Source organism: Bubalus bubalis, chromosome 5, assembly GCF_019923935.1.
Source record: "Bubalus bubalis isolate 160015118507 breed Murrah chromosome 5, NDDB_SH_1, whole genome shotgun sequence".
NCBI lineage: Eukaryota > Metazoa > Chordata > Mammalia > Artiodactyla > Bovidae > Bubalus > Bubalus bubalis.
In genome coordinates, this window is record NC_059161.1 from 54,123,832 (window position 1) to 54,136,416 (window position 12,585).

General features: G+C 44.4%; 1 protein-coding gene across 1 annotated transcript in view; it reads left to right on the plus strand.

Moving 5' to 3' along the window:
- The first annotated feature begins 1,315 nt into the window (after positions 1–1,315).
- TP53BP2 (tumor protein p53 binding protein 2) overlaps positions 1,316–12,585 on the plus strand; it is a 66,909-nt gene continuing 55,639 nt past the window's right edge. Inside the window, exon 1 of the mRNA XM_006057238.3 lies at positions 1,316–1,623. Coding sequence (XP_006057300.3) covers positions 1,597–1,623 — 27 coding nt within the window. The 5' untranslated portion in view covers positions 1,316–1,596. The remainder of the gene's footprint in view (positions 1,624–12,585) is intronic.

Here is a 12,585-nt window from a genome sequence, read left to right on the forward strand (position 1 = left end):
GCAGGAGGAGAACGAGCAACAGAAGATGAGATGGTTGGATGGCATCATCGACTCAATGGATATGAGTTTGAGCAAGCTCTGGGAGCTGGTGATGGACAGGGAATCCTGGCGTGCTGCAACCCATGGCGTCCCACCGAGTTGGACACGACTGAGTGACTGACCAACAATATTGGACTAAGAAACATCTGTCCATGCTTGAGGCTAGGTGAATCCAGGGGCTTTATTCCATTTAATCTCGCTCACAAGGACAATTTAAACAGAACTACAGTTTCCTGTAGTTAGGGTTCCAGGAATCTGTGTCCTTGGAAGGTGGAAGAAGGTGCCTAAACCAGCTCTGCTGCTTTTTCAAAATGAGCCGCTGCAATTCTCCTAGGCCTTCACCTAGCTCCCTGCAAAGGGAGCAGAGTGTGTGGCCATTTCCGAGACTGTCCTGAGGGTGTACGAGTACCCTTCAGAGAGGAAATGCAGGACTTTTTAGAATAGCAGAAAAAGAAGCTCCTCGGAAAGCTGCTTCAAACTTTTTTTGGTTTTATTTACTTATTTTTATTGTGGTAAAACAAACAAAATTGATCATTTTAGTTATTTTTAAATGTTCGGGGTTTTGTCGTTTGTTTTTAGTTACAGAAAGTCACACAGAGTTCTAAACTAGAGTTTGGGCGATGCAGAAGAGAGGGAAGGCGACAGCCTGAGGTTCATCAGGAACTCTCGGAATGCAGTGCCGGCTGAGACGGCCCCGCCGATCTCCATTTTGCTGGGACCAGGCCGTCGCCGGAGCCTCCAGGGACCTCGGCCGCTCCAGCCCCGCGGCTGGGTCCTCCCAGGAGGTACGGTCGCCTGGCTCCGGCCGAGGCCGGCAGCGGTGCCCCGGGGAGGAACCGTCCAGGTGCCGAGTTTCCGCCCGGGATTCAGCCCCCACTCCCCCCGCTTTCCCCCACCCCGGCCCAGTTCGAAACTGCGGGGAGGTGACGGCCGCAACAACCCGGGGTTTCGTCCGGCGCTTTCCTTATTTTGTCTTCCAGAGGCGGCCTCACAGTCCTCGGCTCCGCCTGAGAGCGCGCGCGCGCTCTGGTGGCTCCGCCGCGCGCGCCCCCGGTAACTTGTCATCCCGAAGGCAAATAAAGGCGGCGCGGCCCCGCCGCCCCGGGAGCGCTCCCGCCCCCTGGCCTCCCTCTCGCCGCGGGCCCGCGCAGGCGCGCGCGGCTCCGTCCCCGCGGCCTCCCCTCCCCCACCCCGCCTCGCGCGCCGCGGGCGGGGCCCCGCGCGGGGGGCGGAGCCGGCGCGAGCTCGGCGGGGGCCAGGCCCGGGGATTAGTTGGTTTCGGAGCCGAGGAGGGAGCCCGGGCCGTGGCGAGCGCGGAGCAGACAAAGCCACGTACGTGGGGGCCCGGCCGCAGGTGGGCTAGGGGCTCGGTGGCGCCCCAGCCCGCACTGAGAGCTCTGGGGACCCGCACGCAGCCCCGCCACCCGCCGCCTCTTTGCAACAGGTCCGCCGCCTTCGGGCGGCCTCCCTCTGCGCTCCCCTCCCCCGCACCGTGCGACCCCCACACTCCGGGGTGCCTCCGCTTGGCTCCGGGCCGTCATCTCGCCACCAGCTTCGATGCGGTTCGGGTCCAAAATGATGCCGGTAAGTGGACGGGCTGTAGGGGCCGGGACCGGAAGTGTGCGGGGTAGCGGGCAGGGGTCTGGTGCCCGCCTTCGTGCGGGTCCTGAGCAGAGCCCGGGGATGGCGGCGGCGGGGGGCTGAGTCCGCGTCGCGGGTGGTCCGTGCATAGCTCACCTCCCGCGAGCGGCTCCATCCTCAAGACTCCCCACCACAAGCTCCCGCGTGCGGGATCGGGGAGACCCTCACCGAGGGTAGGGGTCCCAGCAACTGCTCCCGAGCCGGTGCGGCAGCCACTCTAAACTTTTCTTTTTCTGTCTGGCTGGGTCCTGACTTTTTTTGCAGTTCCTGAAGGTCAAGAACAAGGGAACCGGGAATCTTATTTGCTTTGTCTTAAAAAAAAAAACAAAAAACAACTTCAAGTTGGCGTGAAATACACTAAGCGAAAAGCGTACCTTTTGTTTTTAGTTGAATTTCGATCTTGATATCAGTGATGGCCAACTCTTTTTATCTGGAAACTGATTTTAATAAACGCAGCCTCAAAGTTTTTGATAGCAGTAAAAACGCATTTGCCTGGCTCCCACCGTTTCCAGAGCTTGTTTAGCGAGCCCTCGGAGAAGGTTGGTGAGTTCTTTATAGACTCCGTAGGCTTTCGACGTGTCCACCAGGCCACACAGGTGAACAACAGGTTTGAGACGTTTGAAATGCCCTTTTTCTTCAACGGTCGCAGAAGCTGGAGGGTTGCAGTGGCTTATGCAGATTTCAGTAGCGTGTTTCCTCGAGGAAATTGTATGTACTTTACACTTCTGCCACTGAAGCAGGATTATCTTGCAGTCGAGCGATGTTTTCTTATGGCTTCATTTGTGGAAACAAAGAAATCACTTTTCTTTTACTTTTATAGAGTTTGGAATGAGTGAGGACAAATTTTGTGTATATGCAGTCACAGATGCAGAATACACTATCTTCTGGCCCCTTAGCTTGTATTGTGGGAGGGTTTCTTAAACTTTCACATACTGGACACACTTGATTGATTGGTTTTGATAATTCAGTTTAGGTGGTTTGGGATATTTTGTCCTGCCAGGATTCAGAGAATTTGAAGTGTTAATAGCATTTTGTGTCCTTTTTTAGTTTGATACCTGGTTATGAAGTTAGGTTTGTGATGTGAATGACCAATATTTAAAATATGGAGAAGGGTGAGGGATTTTGCCATTAAAATGTTTTATTCCTTGTATTTACATTTCTTTGCCTAAAAATAACTTTCGCAGTTTGTGATTTTTTTCCTTAAAAATAGGAGCAAGACAAATGTTTGTTGTTGTGGTATGATTTCTTTCTTAAAGATCAGTTGTATGTTAAGGTATTCTTTGGCCATTATTAATGATGATGAAAGTTTTCCTTCTTACATACCAGATCATCACAATGTATAGAAAGTTATATAGCTCTTTAGGCTATTGCCTTTCCTAACGTCAGTAGAATCTTTTTAAAAAAGATTTATTTGTCTTAGACTGTGCCCAGTCTTCCTTGCTGCCCGCGGACTTGGTCTAGCTGCCGGGAGCGAGGGCCACTCTTCGTTGTGGTGCATGGGCTTCTCATTGCAGTGACTTCTCTTGTTGTGGGCACAGGCCCCAGAGTGCTGCCTCAGTAGCTGTGGCACACGGACTTTGCTGCTCCTTGGCATGTGGGATCTTCCTGGACCAGGGATCAAACCCGTGGCCCCTGAATGGCAGGCAGATTCTTAACCATTGGACCACCAAGGAAACCCTGTCAGTAGAATCTAACAGGACTCATGATGTGGTGGCATGTGCAGTATTTGCTCAGCTCCTACCTTTGTGACCATAGCCTTTTTTCTTTTTTAGTGTTTTGTTTCGCCATCTGTAAAATGGGGATTTTAGTAGTAACCTAGCTTTAGGATGTTTGTGAGGATTAGAGTTATTGTTTATGAAACAGTGCCTCCTTGCCTCTCTCGGGATAATTGCTAGATAAGAACTTCTCTTGAATTTGTAACATTGGTTAGGTTAAACTGGAGATTCTTATACTTGCGACACATAAAAAATATGAAACAAAATTTCATTTATTGACCTCATGTTATATCTTTATCCTGTAATAGTTGAGATATTTGAAAATAAGACTGTTTTCTTAAATATATCTCTTCTCTTTAGCTTTTAATATGGATTTTTATTCCATCATCAAGTGAGGTTTTAAATTTATTACTTTGAAAAACTAACCAATTTATCAAAAAAAAGCACTTTGCTTATTGGGGAAAAATGGATAGTCTCAGAATGTAGACAATTACCTTGATATGCTTTCTTGTTGAGGTGAGATGTACATAACATAAAAATGACAGTTTTAACCATTTTAAAATGTACAGTTCTGTGACATTAAGAATACATTTTTAAAATTGCTTTTACAGGAATGCTGGAGATAACAGCTTGCTAGTTAGACTGCATTATATTAAAGTTGTGCAAATAAATTGTGTTCATGTGTTTTCTCAACAAATGGTAGAGAATCAAGTGAATTTCTTTCATGTGGGACATGAAGTGATAATTGGATCCCAAACCAGAAGGGGATGATGCATTTTAGTAGGCTAACTAAAAATAAGTAGGCAAGTGCTGAGAATCACAGTAGAGATAATGATAGGGTACTGCAGAAAAGGGTGTAATAATTACACTCATTTTGAGATACCTGCCATAGTTGGTATGTCTGGTTCTGTGATATTTCCACAACTTGGTGAGGAGAAACTGATTACTCCTTCCTACTTGACACTGTATCTTTTTCTTCATTAAAGAAACGTTATTTGTAGTTTGGCAGTATGGCTGTTTAATGAGGCATTCTCATGTTGTATTTATCAAATAAAGGGAAATCGTCATTAAAAGCAACATTTCTCAGCTGTTTAAAATTATATCAGATACCTTTTTTCATTACTTTTCATTTTGTGAAGTGTATTCAAACAAGAATATTTTTATGAAAGAGCTTGCTGCTGCTGCTAAGACGCTTCAGTCGTGTCCGACTCTGTGCGACCCCAGAGACGGCAGCCCACCAGGCTCCCCCGTCCCTGGGATTCTCCAGGCAAGAACACTGGAGTGGATATGAAAGAGCTTAGCTAACTCTAAAAGCATTCCCTGTTCTTTTTAGATACAGTTTGATAAAAATTTCTGTTTGTACCTGCTGCTCAAAGGTAAATGAAAAAAACCTGCTCACAAAACCACAGTGTTCCACAGTGCCATGTGGAAGGCCAGAGGACTTGAATTTGCCTGTCTCAGTGGTTGATGTCATATATGTGACATTTATATTCAGCTGTGATAGAAAATGAACTGTATCTGTGCTGTCCAGTGTGGTAGCCACCAGCCACCCGCAGCTACTGCACTTAAAATGGGACTAATGAGACCAAGGAATTGAATTAAAAAAAAATTTAATTTTAATTACATCTAAATAACCACATATACCTGATGGCCACTGACTGTATCGACAGGGCAGTCAGTTTGATGAAGGGGCACAAAGGAGCATTTTACATTTGAATCCCATATTTGCAGCTTCACATTTATGTTAATACTTTAAATGAAATTGTAATGGGTCGTTTATCCCTAATGACTTGGAGAATGGGTTTTCCGATTATTTAATTTAGTGTTCTGTTTAAATGAATTTCACCACAAAACCCTAATATGGATAATGTTTTGGAGAAAATAATAGCTTATTTTAAAGAGCTCAGTTGAACTAATCATGATTTATTTTTAGGTTTATGGCATTTTATCTTTCAGTGCTACAGAGGTATCATAATTATGCCTAGCTATTTCATTATGCTGTGAAATATCATCTGATTATTGGGACTTATAATTTTGGAAGTCTGGGACCAAAAAAATGGGATATTGCAGTAGCTCCTTTAGAAGTCTGATTCTTGGTCAATCGGATTTATGTATTTCTAAAGGCAGCTTAGTCAGCTCCCCAGCCTGAGAGCTTAACTTCTGCTGAAATTATTTTCATGTTTTAAAGTATTATTTGTATTATATACTGGTTTTATTTGCATATACTTTCCCAAACTGAAATTGTGTTTTGAAATGACAAACCTTTCAAGTTATAGCATTGGAACATTGTATTATTATGATTATACCATGTTCTGAAAGAATTCCTTTTCGTTGTTGAGAAGTAACGTAGTCCATTAGCTTAGATTTTATTTCAGAATAAAGTTTAAGGTAGGTTCTCTATAGAACTATAATTCTCAAAGGCTGTTAAACAAATCATCTATTTAAAAGAAAATGTGCAAAGTATCTCACATTTCCTGTGCTGTAGTGAAATTTGTTTCTTGTGACTTATGCTACACTAATTAAAAGCCGAAAAGTATTTTAACAATTTCTGTATTTTTACCTGTTTGAGAGAAACTGGATTTAGACTTTATAAAGAACTGTAGCACAATCATACACCTGCTTATATTTTAAAAATTAACTTAGAATTTATCTGAGAGGGACACAGAGGGTCATTTATTCATACACTGCTTCTAGGAAGAACTGTTTTCTCTCTCTCTTTACGTTCCCTGTCCCCCAGCAGCAGATGGTAAAAACAAGAAAACAAAACCTCTCTTTTCTGGAGCTTTTAAGGAACACTGTAGACCTTTATCTCTTGGTAATCTACCATAGTATGTGAGACTTCTTAAAAAGTCTTTCTAAAGTGAACTTAACACTGAGCCATTCTTGCAGCTCATGTGAGGTCCAGCCTCTTTCTAGTTCAAATAGGGTAACAGCATACCAATACATGTTGATATGATTTCCATCATGTACCATAAACCTCTGAATCAACCTGAATATTCATTGGAAGGACTGATGGTGAAGCTCCAATACTTTGACCACCTGATGTGAAGCACCAACTCATTGGAAAAGACCCTGATGCTGGGCAAGATTGAGGGCAGGAGAAGGGGACAACAGAGGATGAGTTGGTTGGATGGCATCATTGACTCAATGGACCTGAGTTTGAGCAAGCTCCGAGAGATAGTGAAGGACAGGGAAGCCTGGCATGCTGCAGTCCGTGGGGTCGCAGAGTTAGACACGACTGAGTGATTAAACAACCACCACCCTGTAAACCCCTCACCAGCCTTTTCTACTTACAAGTACTGCAAAGAACATCAATAGTGGGATAGAAGAATTCAGGAATCCAGAGTGTTCTTTTCAGCTCATGCCACTTTTTCAAGTCAAACATTATTTAAATATTTCTCTTTTTTCATGATACTGAAGCAGGTACTGAACAGAACATTTTCTTTTAATCAGATGTCATTGAGAAAAGCAAAAACAGATGACAGACCTTGTGAGAGGTATACTTAGGCTGGAGTGGTAGGTGTGACAGTAAAATTTTTCATCTTGTTGGGGAGAGCTGAGAAGTCTTAGTCATTAGGAGAGCCTTCAGGAGCACTGAACATTAAGGACGCAGTGATTCTTAAAACATTCTGCATACTCTCTTATCAGAGTAAAACACTCTTATCAAAGAAATGCAAATTCCCAACATAGTTAGAGCCTGTGTAGGAAAAGTAGCTTCACAGACTCTGCAACTGTGGCCATTTTTAGCTTTTTTCTGCTTAAAATTTATCCAAACACAAATGATTCATTTGGTTAACGGAACCAGATTTTTCATTGAAAATTTTCACGGGACCAATAAATACTGAATTTTCCCTTTTGAAATGCGTACTTCAGTGGTCATTCTAGAAACAGATTTGTGACTTAGTACCATTTATTTAAATATCCAACATTTCAACCAGAAATCCTTAAGACACAAGTTTAGAAAAGTAATAGAAAATCATAAGGAGTAAACTATTGTAAAATATTGCTTTAAACTACTAGTGGTAATAATAAGAAATGATCCAGACAGTGTACTAATCTTCCGTAGTGGAAAGAATAATTTCTCTGTCAACCGGTATGGTTGAAAGCCCCATGCTTTTATTTTCCACCCAGGGTGGAGAGGGAGCTTCTGCTGGAACCCCTTGTGTGCTCAACACCTGCCCCTCTGTTGGGCTGCTCATCTCAGATAATCTGGTTTTGACCCTGTGAAGCAAGGCTTCCCCCTTCTCATGTAACATAAAGAATTTGAAGCCTACAGGGTTTTAGTAATTTACCCTGGGTCACTTGGCAGAAATGAGATGCGAACCAGGTCCACCTGTGAAGAAATGCTCTAGAATGTTTCTGTATACTTACCAAGACAGTAGTCATGGTATTCTTTTGTCTAATGACAACTTCAAATACTGGTTTATAGAGCATAACTCTAATTATTTTTGACTTTAAGGAAAACAGAGATATCTTCCCATATGTAAATCCTCACTGGGTGAGAAATTTGGTAAATGGTTCTCTTATCAAGTTTCGACTGATGTGGAGCTGACCTCACCCTGTGCAAAGGAAATGGCTCAGTGACTATTATTTTTTTCTACCTTTAATGCTTCTATAGAGATCTCGGCTCTTTCGCATCATCTGGGAAAGAGAAGGGGTGTAATGATTCCTTTTTTTTTTTCTTCTTTCTTTGATACAATTGCTTTTTGTCTGAGGGGTGTTGGATAATCTTGCTTTTGATGGTATGTTTAAACAGGGTGTGAAAGTTGTGAGGTAGGAGAGTAAGGGTCAGAGTGGACTGGGTGGTTAAGAGCCACGGAGGGCAGGGAACTAGAGAGTCTGCTGTGAGGTTGCCGTCTTTGTTGTGCAGTCTTTTCCAGGGGCTTGAGAGGTGAATCTGTGACTTGGAGGAATGCCCACTGCTGGCAGAATCTCCAGATGAGGACAAAGTGACAGCATCTCCCCTTGCTGCCCCAGGGTGGTGTGTATAGTGAGGAAGAGTGACTCCATTTAATCAGATGAATTTATTGGAAATAAACTGGAGACTGGTATGGAATGAAACCATATTAAATCAGTGATCTTCCTTCTTCCTCATTAACCTGCTGATTGTTTTTGGATGGCCTTTTGGGGACAACATCTGTTCAATAAGTGTGCAGTGAACACCCACTATATTCCAGGCACTGTTCTCAGTGCCATGGATACAGGAAAGAAGATGACAGTTTTCAAGGAGCGTACCTCTCCTGAAGCTTAGTGGGAGCCTTGGAGCAGGGAGGATATGGAAAGTAGAAACAAAAGAGTTATGTAGGATTTAAACAGCATGTGACTAGGACGGCTGCTGTAGATTGGTGGTCAGGGAAGTGACATCTTGGCTGAGACCTGTGCAGATCTGTGGGAGGAGCAAAAAGCTATGACAAACCTAGACAGCATATTAAAAAGCAGAGACATTACTTTGCTGACAAAGGTCTGTATAGTCAAACCTATGATTTTTCCAGTAGTCATGTATGGATGTGAGAGTTGGACCATAATGAAGGCTGAGTGCCAAAGAATTGATGCTTTTGAACTGTGGTGTTGGAGAGGACTCGCGAGAGTCCCTTGAACTGCAGGGAGATCAAATGAGTCAATCCTAAAGGAAATCAACCCTGAGTATTCATTGGAAGGACTGATGCTGAAGCTGAAGTTCCAGTACTTTGGCCACCTGATGCGAACTGACTCATTGGAAAAGACCCTGAGGCTGGGAAAGATTGAGGGTAGGAGGAGAAGGGGATGACAGCAGCTGAGATGGGTGGATGGTATCATTGACTCAGTGGACATGATTTTGAGCAAATCCCAAGAGATAGTGATAGGGAAGCCTGGCGTGCTGCGGTCCATGGGGTTGCAGAGTCGGACATGACTTAGTCACTGAACAACAACAACATATCAAGTAGGCAGAATTCCCAGGGGATGGTGCAAAGGCCTGGAGGAAGCAAGGGGAACTATGAGGCCAGAGCTTAGTGGTTGGGAGCGAGTGACTGGAGTGGAGGTGGAGAAGTGCAGCGTGTAGGCTTTCCTGGGTGGGGCGAAGAGTTTAGTTGCCAGGGGAAGGGATGTGACAGCCCCTGGAAAAGTTCTAAGGAGTAAAAGTGACATAAACGGAGAGATTAGAAAAGATGCTCCATTGCTGTGTGAGAACAGATTGTGGAGGTGCCACAGCCAAAGAACTGGGAAAGGTTGGGGGAGCCTGACAGCCCTTGTGGTAGGAAGACAATGGAAAACCACCAAAGATGGATAAAAGCTTTATCATATACTGTGAGGGCCCAGCAGTTAGTGTGAACTCGCTGTGAACTCAGTCCATGCAGTGTGTGACTTGCTCTAGGCGTTCAGAAGCCCCAGGGATGAGAGAAGGGTTGATCTTACCCCAGGGTTGGGCATAAGATCAGGACAGGGATGGGCAGGGTTACTCCATGTCCACAAGCTCCTCCTGTGAGACTCAAGAGAAACCAGACTTGTTACATCCTTAAAGAGCTCTGCAGAGCTTTAGAGAAAGCCTGTCGCCGTGCGTGGAGATCAGTTCCTTGCGGATGCCTTAACCCTACAAGTATTTTACAACAACTGTGCCTTCCACCCCATGATCATCTACTTTGGAAGCTTCAAGTGCTTTCACCTACAAGTTCCTTCACCTTTTTTTTTTTTTTTTAAATCAATGGTAATCTTCATTTTATTGACAAAGATACAAAACAGCCAATGACCTAGGAAACTGAAATCAGAGCTGACTTAAATTCTAGAAAAGGTCTCTTCCTGCCAGTGTTTTTCTGTATCACAGCAATATCTAGTTGCTAACTGCTAGCTATTGATAATTTGTGACGTGTAGGTTATTACTGGACTTCCCTGGTGGCTCTGATGGTTAAGAATCTGCCTGCAATAGGGAGACCTGGGTTCGATTCCTGTGTTGGGAGGATCCCCTGGAAGAGGGCATGACAACCCACTCCAGTATTCTTGCCTGGAGAATCCCCATGGACAGAGGAGCCTGGTGGGCTACAGTCCATGGAGTCACAAAGAGTCAGAGATGACTGAGCGACTAAGCACAGCACAGGTTATTATTATTATTTTTCTTGTAATTTGTTGATCTGGAAAAGGGGACTATTTTGGATACTAATTTTATTTTAAAGTTAAATAGGATCTTTCTCTGGTAGGTGTTGATCGCTGCTTTCGGTCGCTAAGAGACCTGGATGTTATCCTGCATTCCATCCGTTCTTCCATTTTCTCCCATGACGGTTTCATCACTATGTCCCAGACTCCTCCTCTCTAGCCCCTGGTGCTCTTCTTCTGTGTTACCCCTCTCCTGCCTGGAAGGGGTGATCCTCTCCTTATTTATACCTTTACTGTCCTTCACCCCGTCAGTCCATCTCCACACTACTTCCATGGTGATCTGAGATAGCGTCTGTCGCTCCCCCTGTCCAGAATTCTTCAAGACTGACTTGTATTACCTATAGCATACCAACATAATCTCCTTAGCTAGATCCAAAGTTTCCTTATCATCTGGCCCAGTGGATTTCAGCCTTTTTTGTGTCCAAATACACTTGTAGAATATTTGGCCTCTCAGTGGGGAAGGGAAGTGATCGGAAGACTCAAAACATGAAGCAACTCAGCCCTTCACACCCAGCGCCCGCCGCGGAGGGAAAGTAAGCGGTGCGTGTGCCTCGTGCCTGGCAGAAGGGTAGCCCCCTTCGCCCTGCTCAGCCGGCCTGCCTTCAGGATTGCAGGGCAGTTGGGGAAGAAGATCTGCTCACCGCCTCCTTCATGCTCCCAAGGGACGCTGTGCTAGGACTCTGTGGGGCTTGATGATCTGTTTTCCTCTAGCTGGCAGTGAGTTGCACCTTCTTGTATATTGACGTCCATCACCTGCTCTGCGCCGTCTGACTGGGCCTTAATTGTCAGTGTGAAATAAGTCGTGTATGTCCCGAGTTTCTGCGTCATAGCTGTGACTCGGGGGTTGAGAGGTGACCTGTTCCTTCCGTCTGACCTCCCAGCTTCCTGTTTCAGCAGTTCCGGGGCGCGTGACGACAGCACGCCGGGTTTCCTCGCACCGCTGTGCCTTTACATGCGCCATTTTTCTGCCTGGACAGCCCTCTTCCTGCTTGTCTGACTCATCCTACCCTTTTCGATTCAGTAGTATTCCTTGAGAGGGGTGGTTTTTTTTTCTCCTGTTCTCACTGGACGTCATCTGAACCTCCACCAGGAAGTTCTCCGGTTGTGTCACGTGTTTGCGGGGCCCTGTGGGGCTTTGTGCTCTGTGTGCGGCTTGAGGGTGTGACCCATCTTCTAGTCTGTGTTTCTAACACTGAGCACAGTGTTTGACATACAGTGGCATTTAATAAATGTAGTTTGGGTGAATGAATGTTCTTATTTTTAATTTTCCTTGGGGAGGGTAGTGCTTGCCCATTTAAATATATGTCCATTGTTGGGAGAAGTTTCACAGAGGTGAAATCTTTGAACATAGAGGACCACTTCCATAGTAGACTGCCAGGTAGAAAGGAAAGAACTAGAAGCCATGGATTGGTTGTGCTCAGGCGATCATGCATGGATCTTAAAAATACGGTGCTTACAGGGAGCTCTACTCTAGGGAACTTTTCCCATGGGTCTGTAATGACCTATATGCAAAAAGAATCTCAAAAAGAGTGGATATGTGTATATGTATAACAGATTCACTTTGCTGTACACCTGAAACTAATACAATTGGGAAATCAACTATACTCCAATAAAAATTGTTTAAAAATACAATGCTTAGTGAATAAAAGCAAAAGATAGAGTGAAGTCTATAAAGGTGCCTTTGTGTAAAATAAGACATGCTCCTAAGACAGCAGTGCTCAGCTTAGAAGAAAGCATACCAGCCAACATGAAGCTTATACAGAAGGGTTGAGGTAGGGATGGAGAATTAACTAGTCAAGTATATTTATTTAGTTCTTTTATTTTGTTGTTTGTTTATGGCAGACACTGAAAGCAGAGTAGCTTCAAGTGAGCGACTTTGATAGATATTTTGGAATTTGAAATCTTGCCTAAATCAGGCTTCTGGCATAGTTGAAAAGGAGAGAAAAGATTTCTTAGGTTATCCTAAAGTAAGCAGAATGCTTTGTTTTCTTCCCTTGAGATGTGGTCTGGCTCTGAGAAAACTACCTTGCAGTTACACCGCGAGGTCACGTATAAGTGCTTCTTA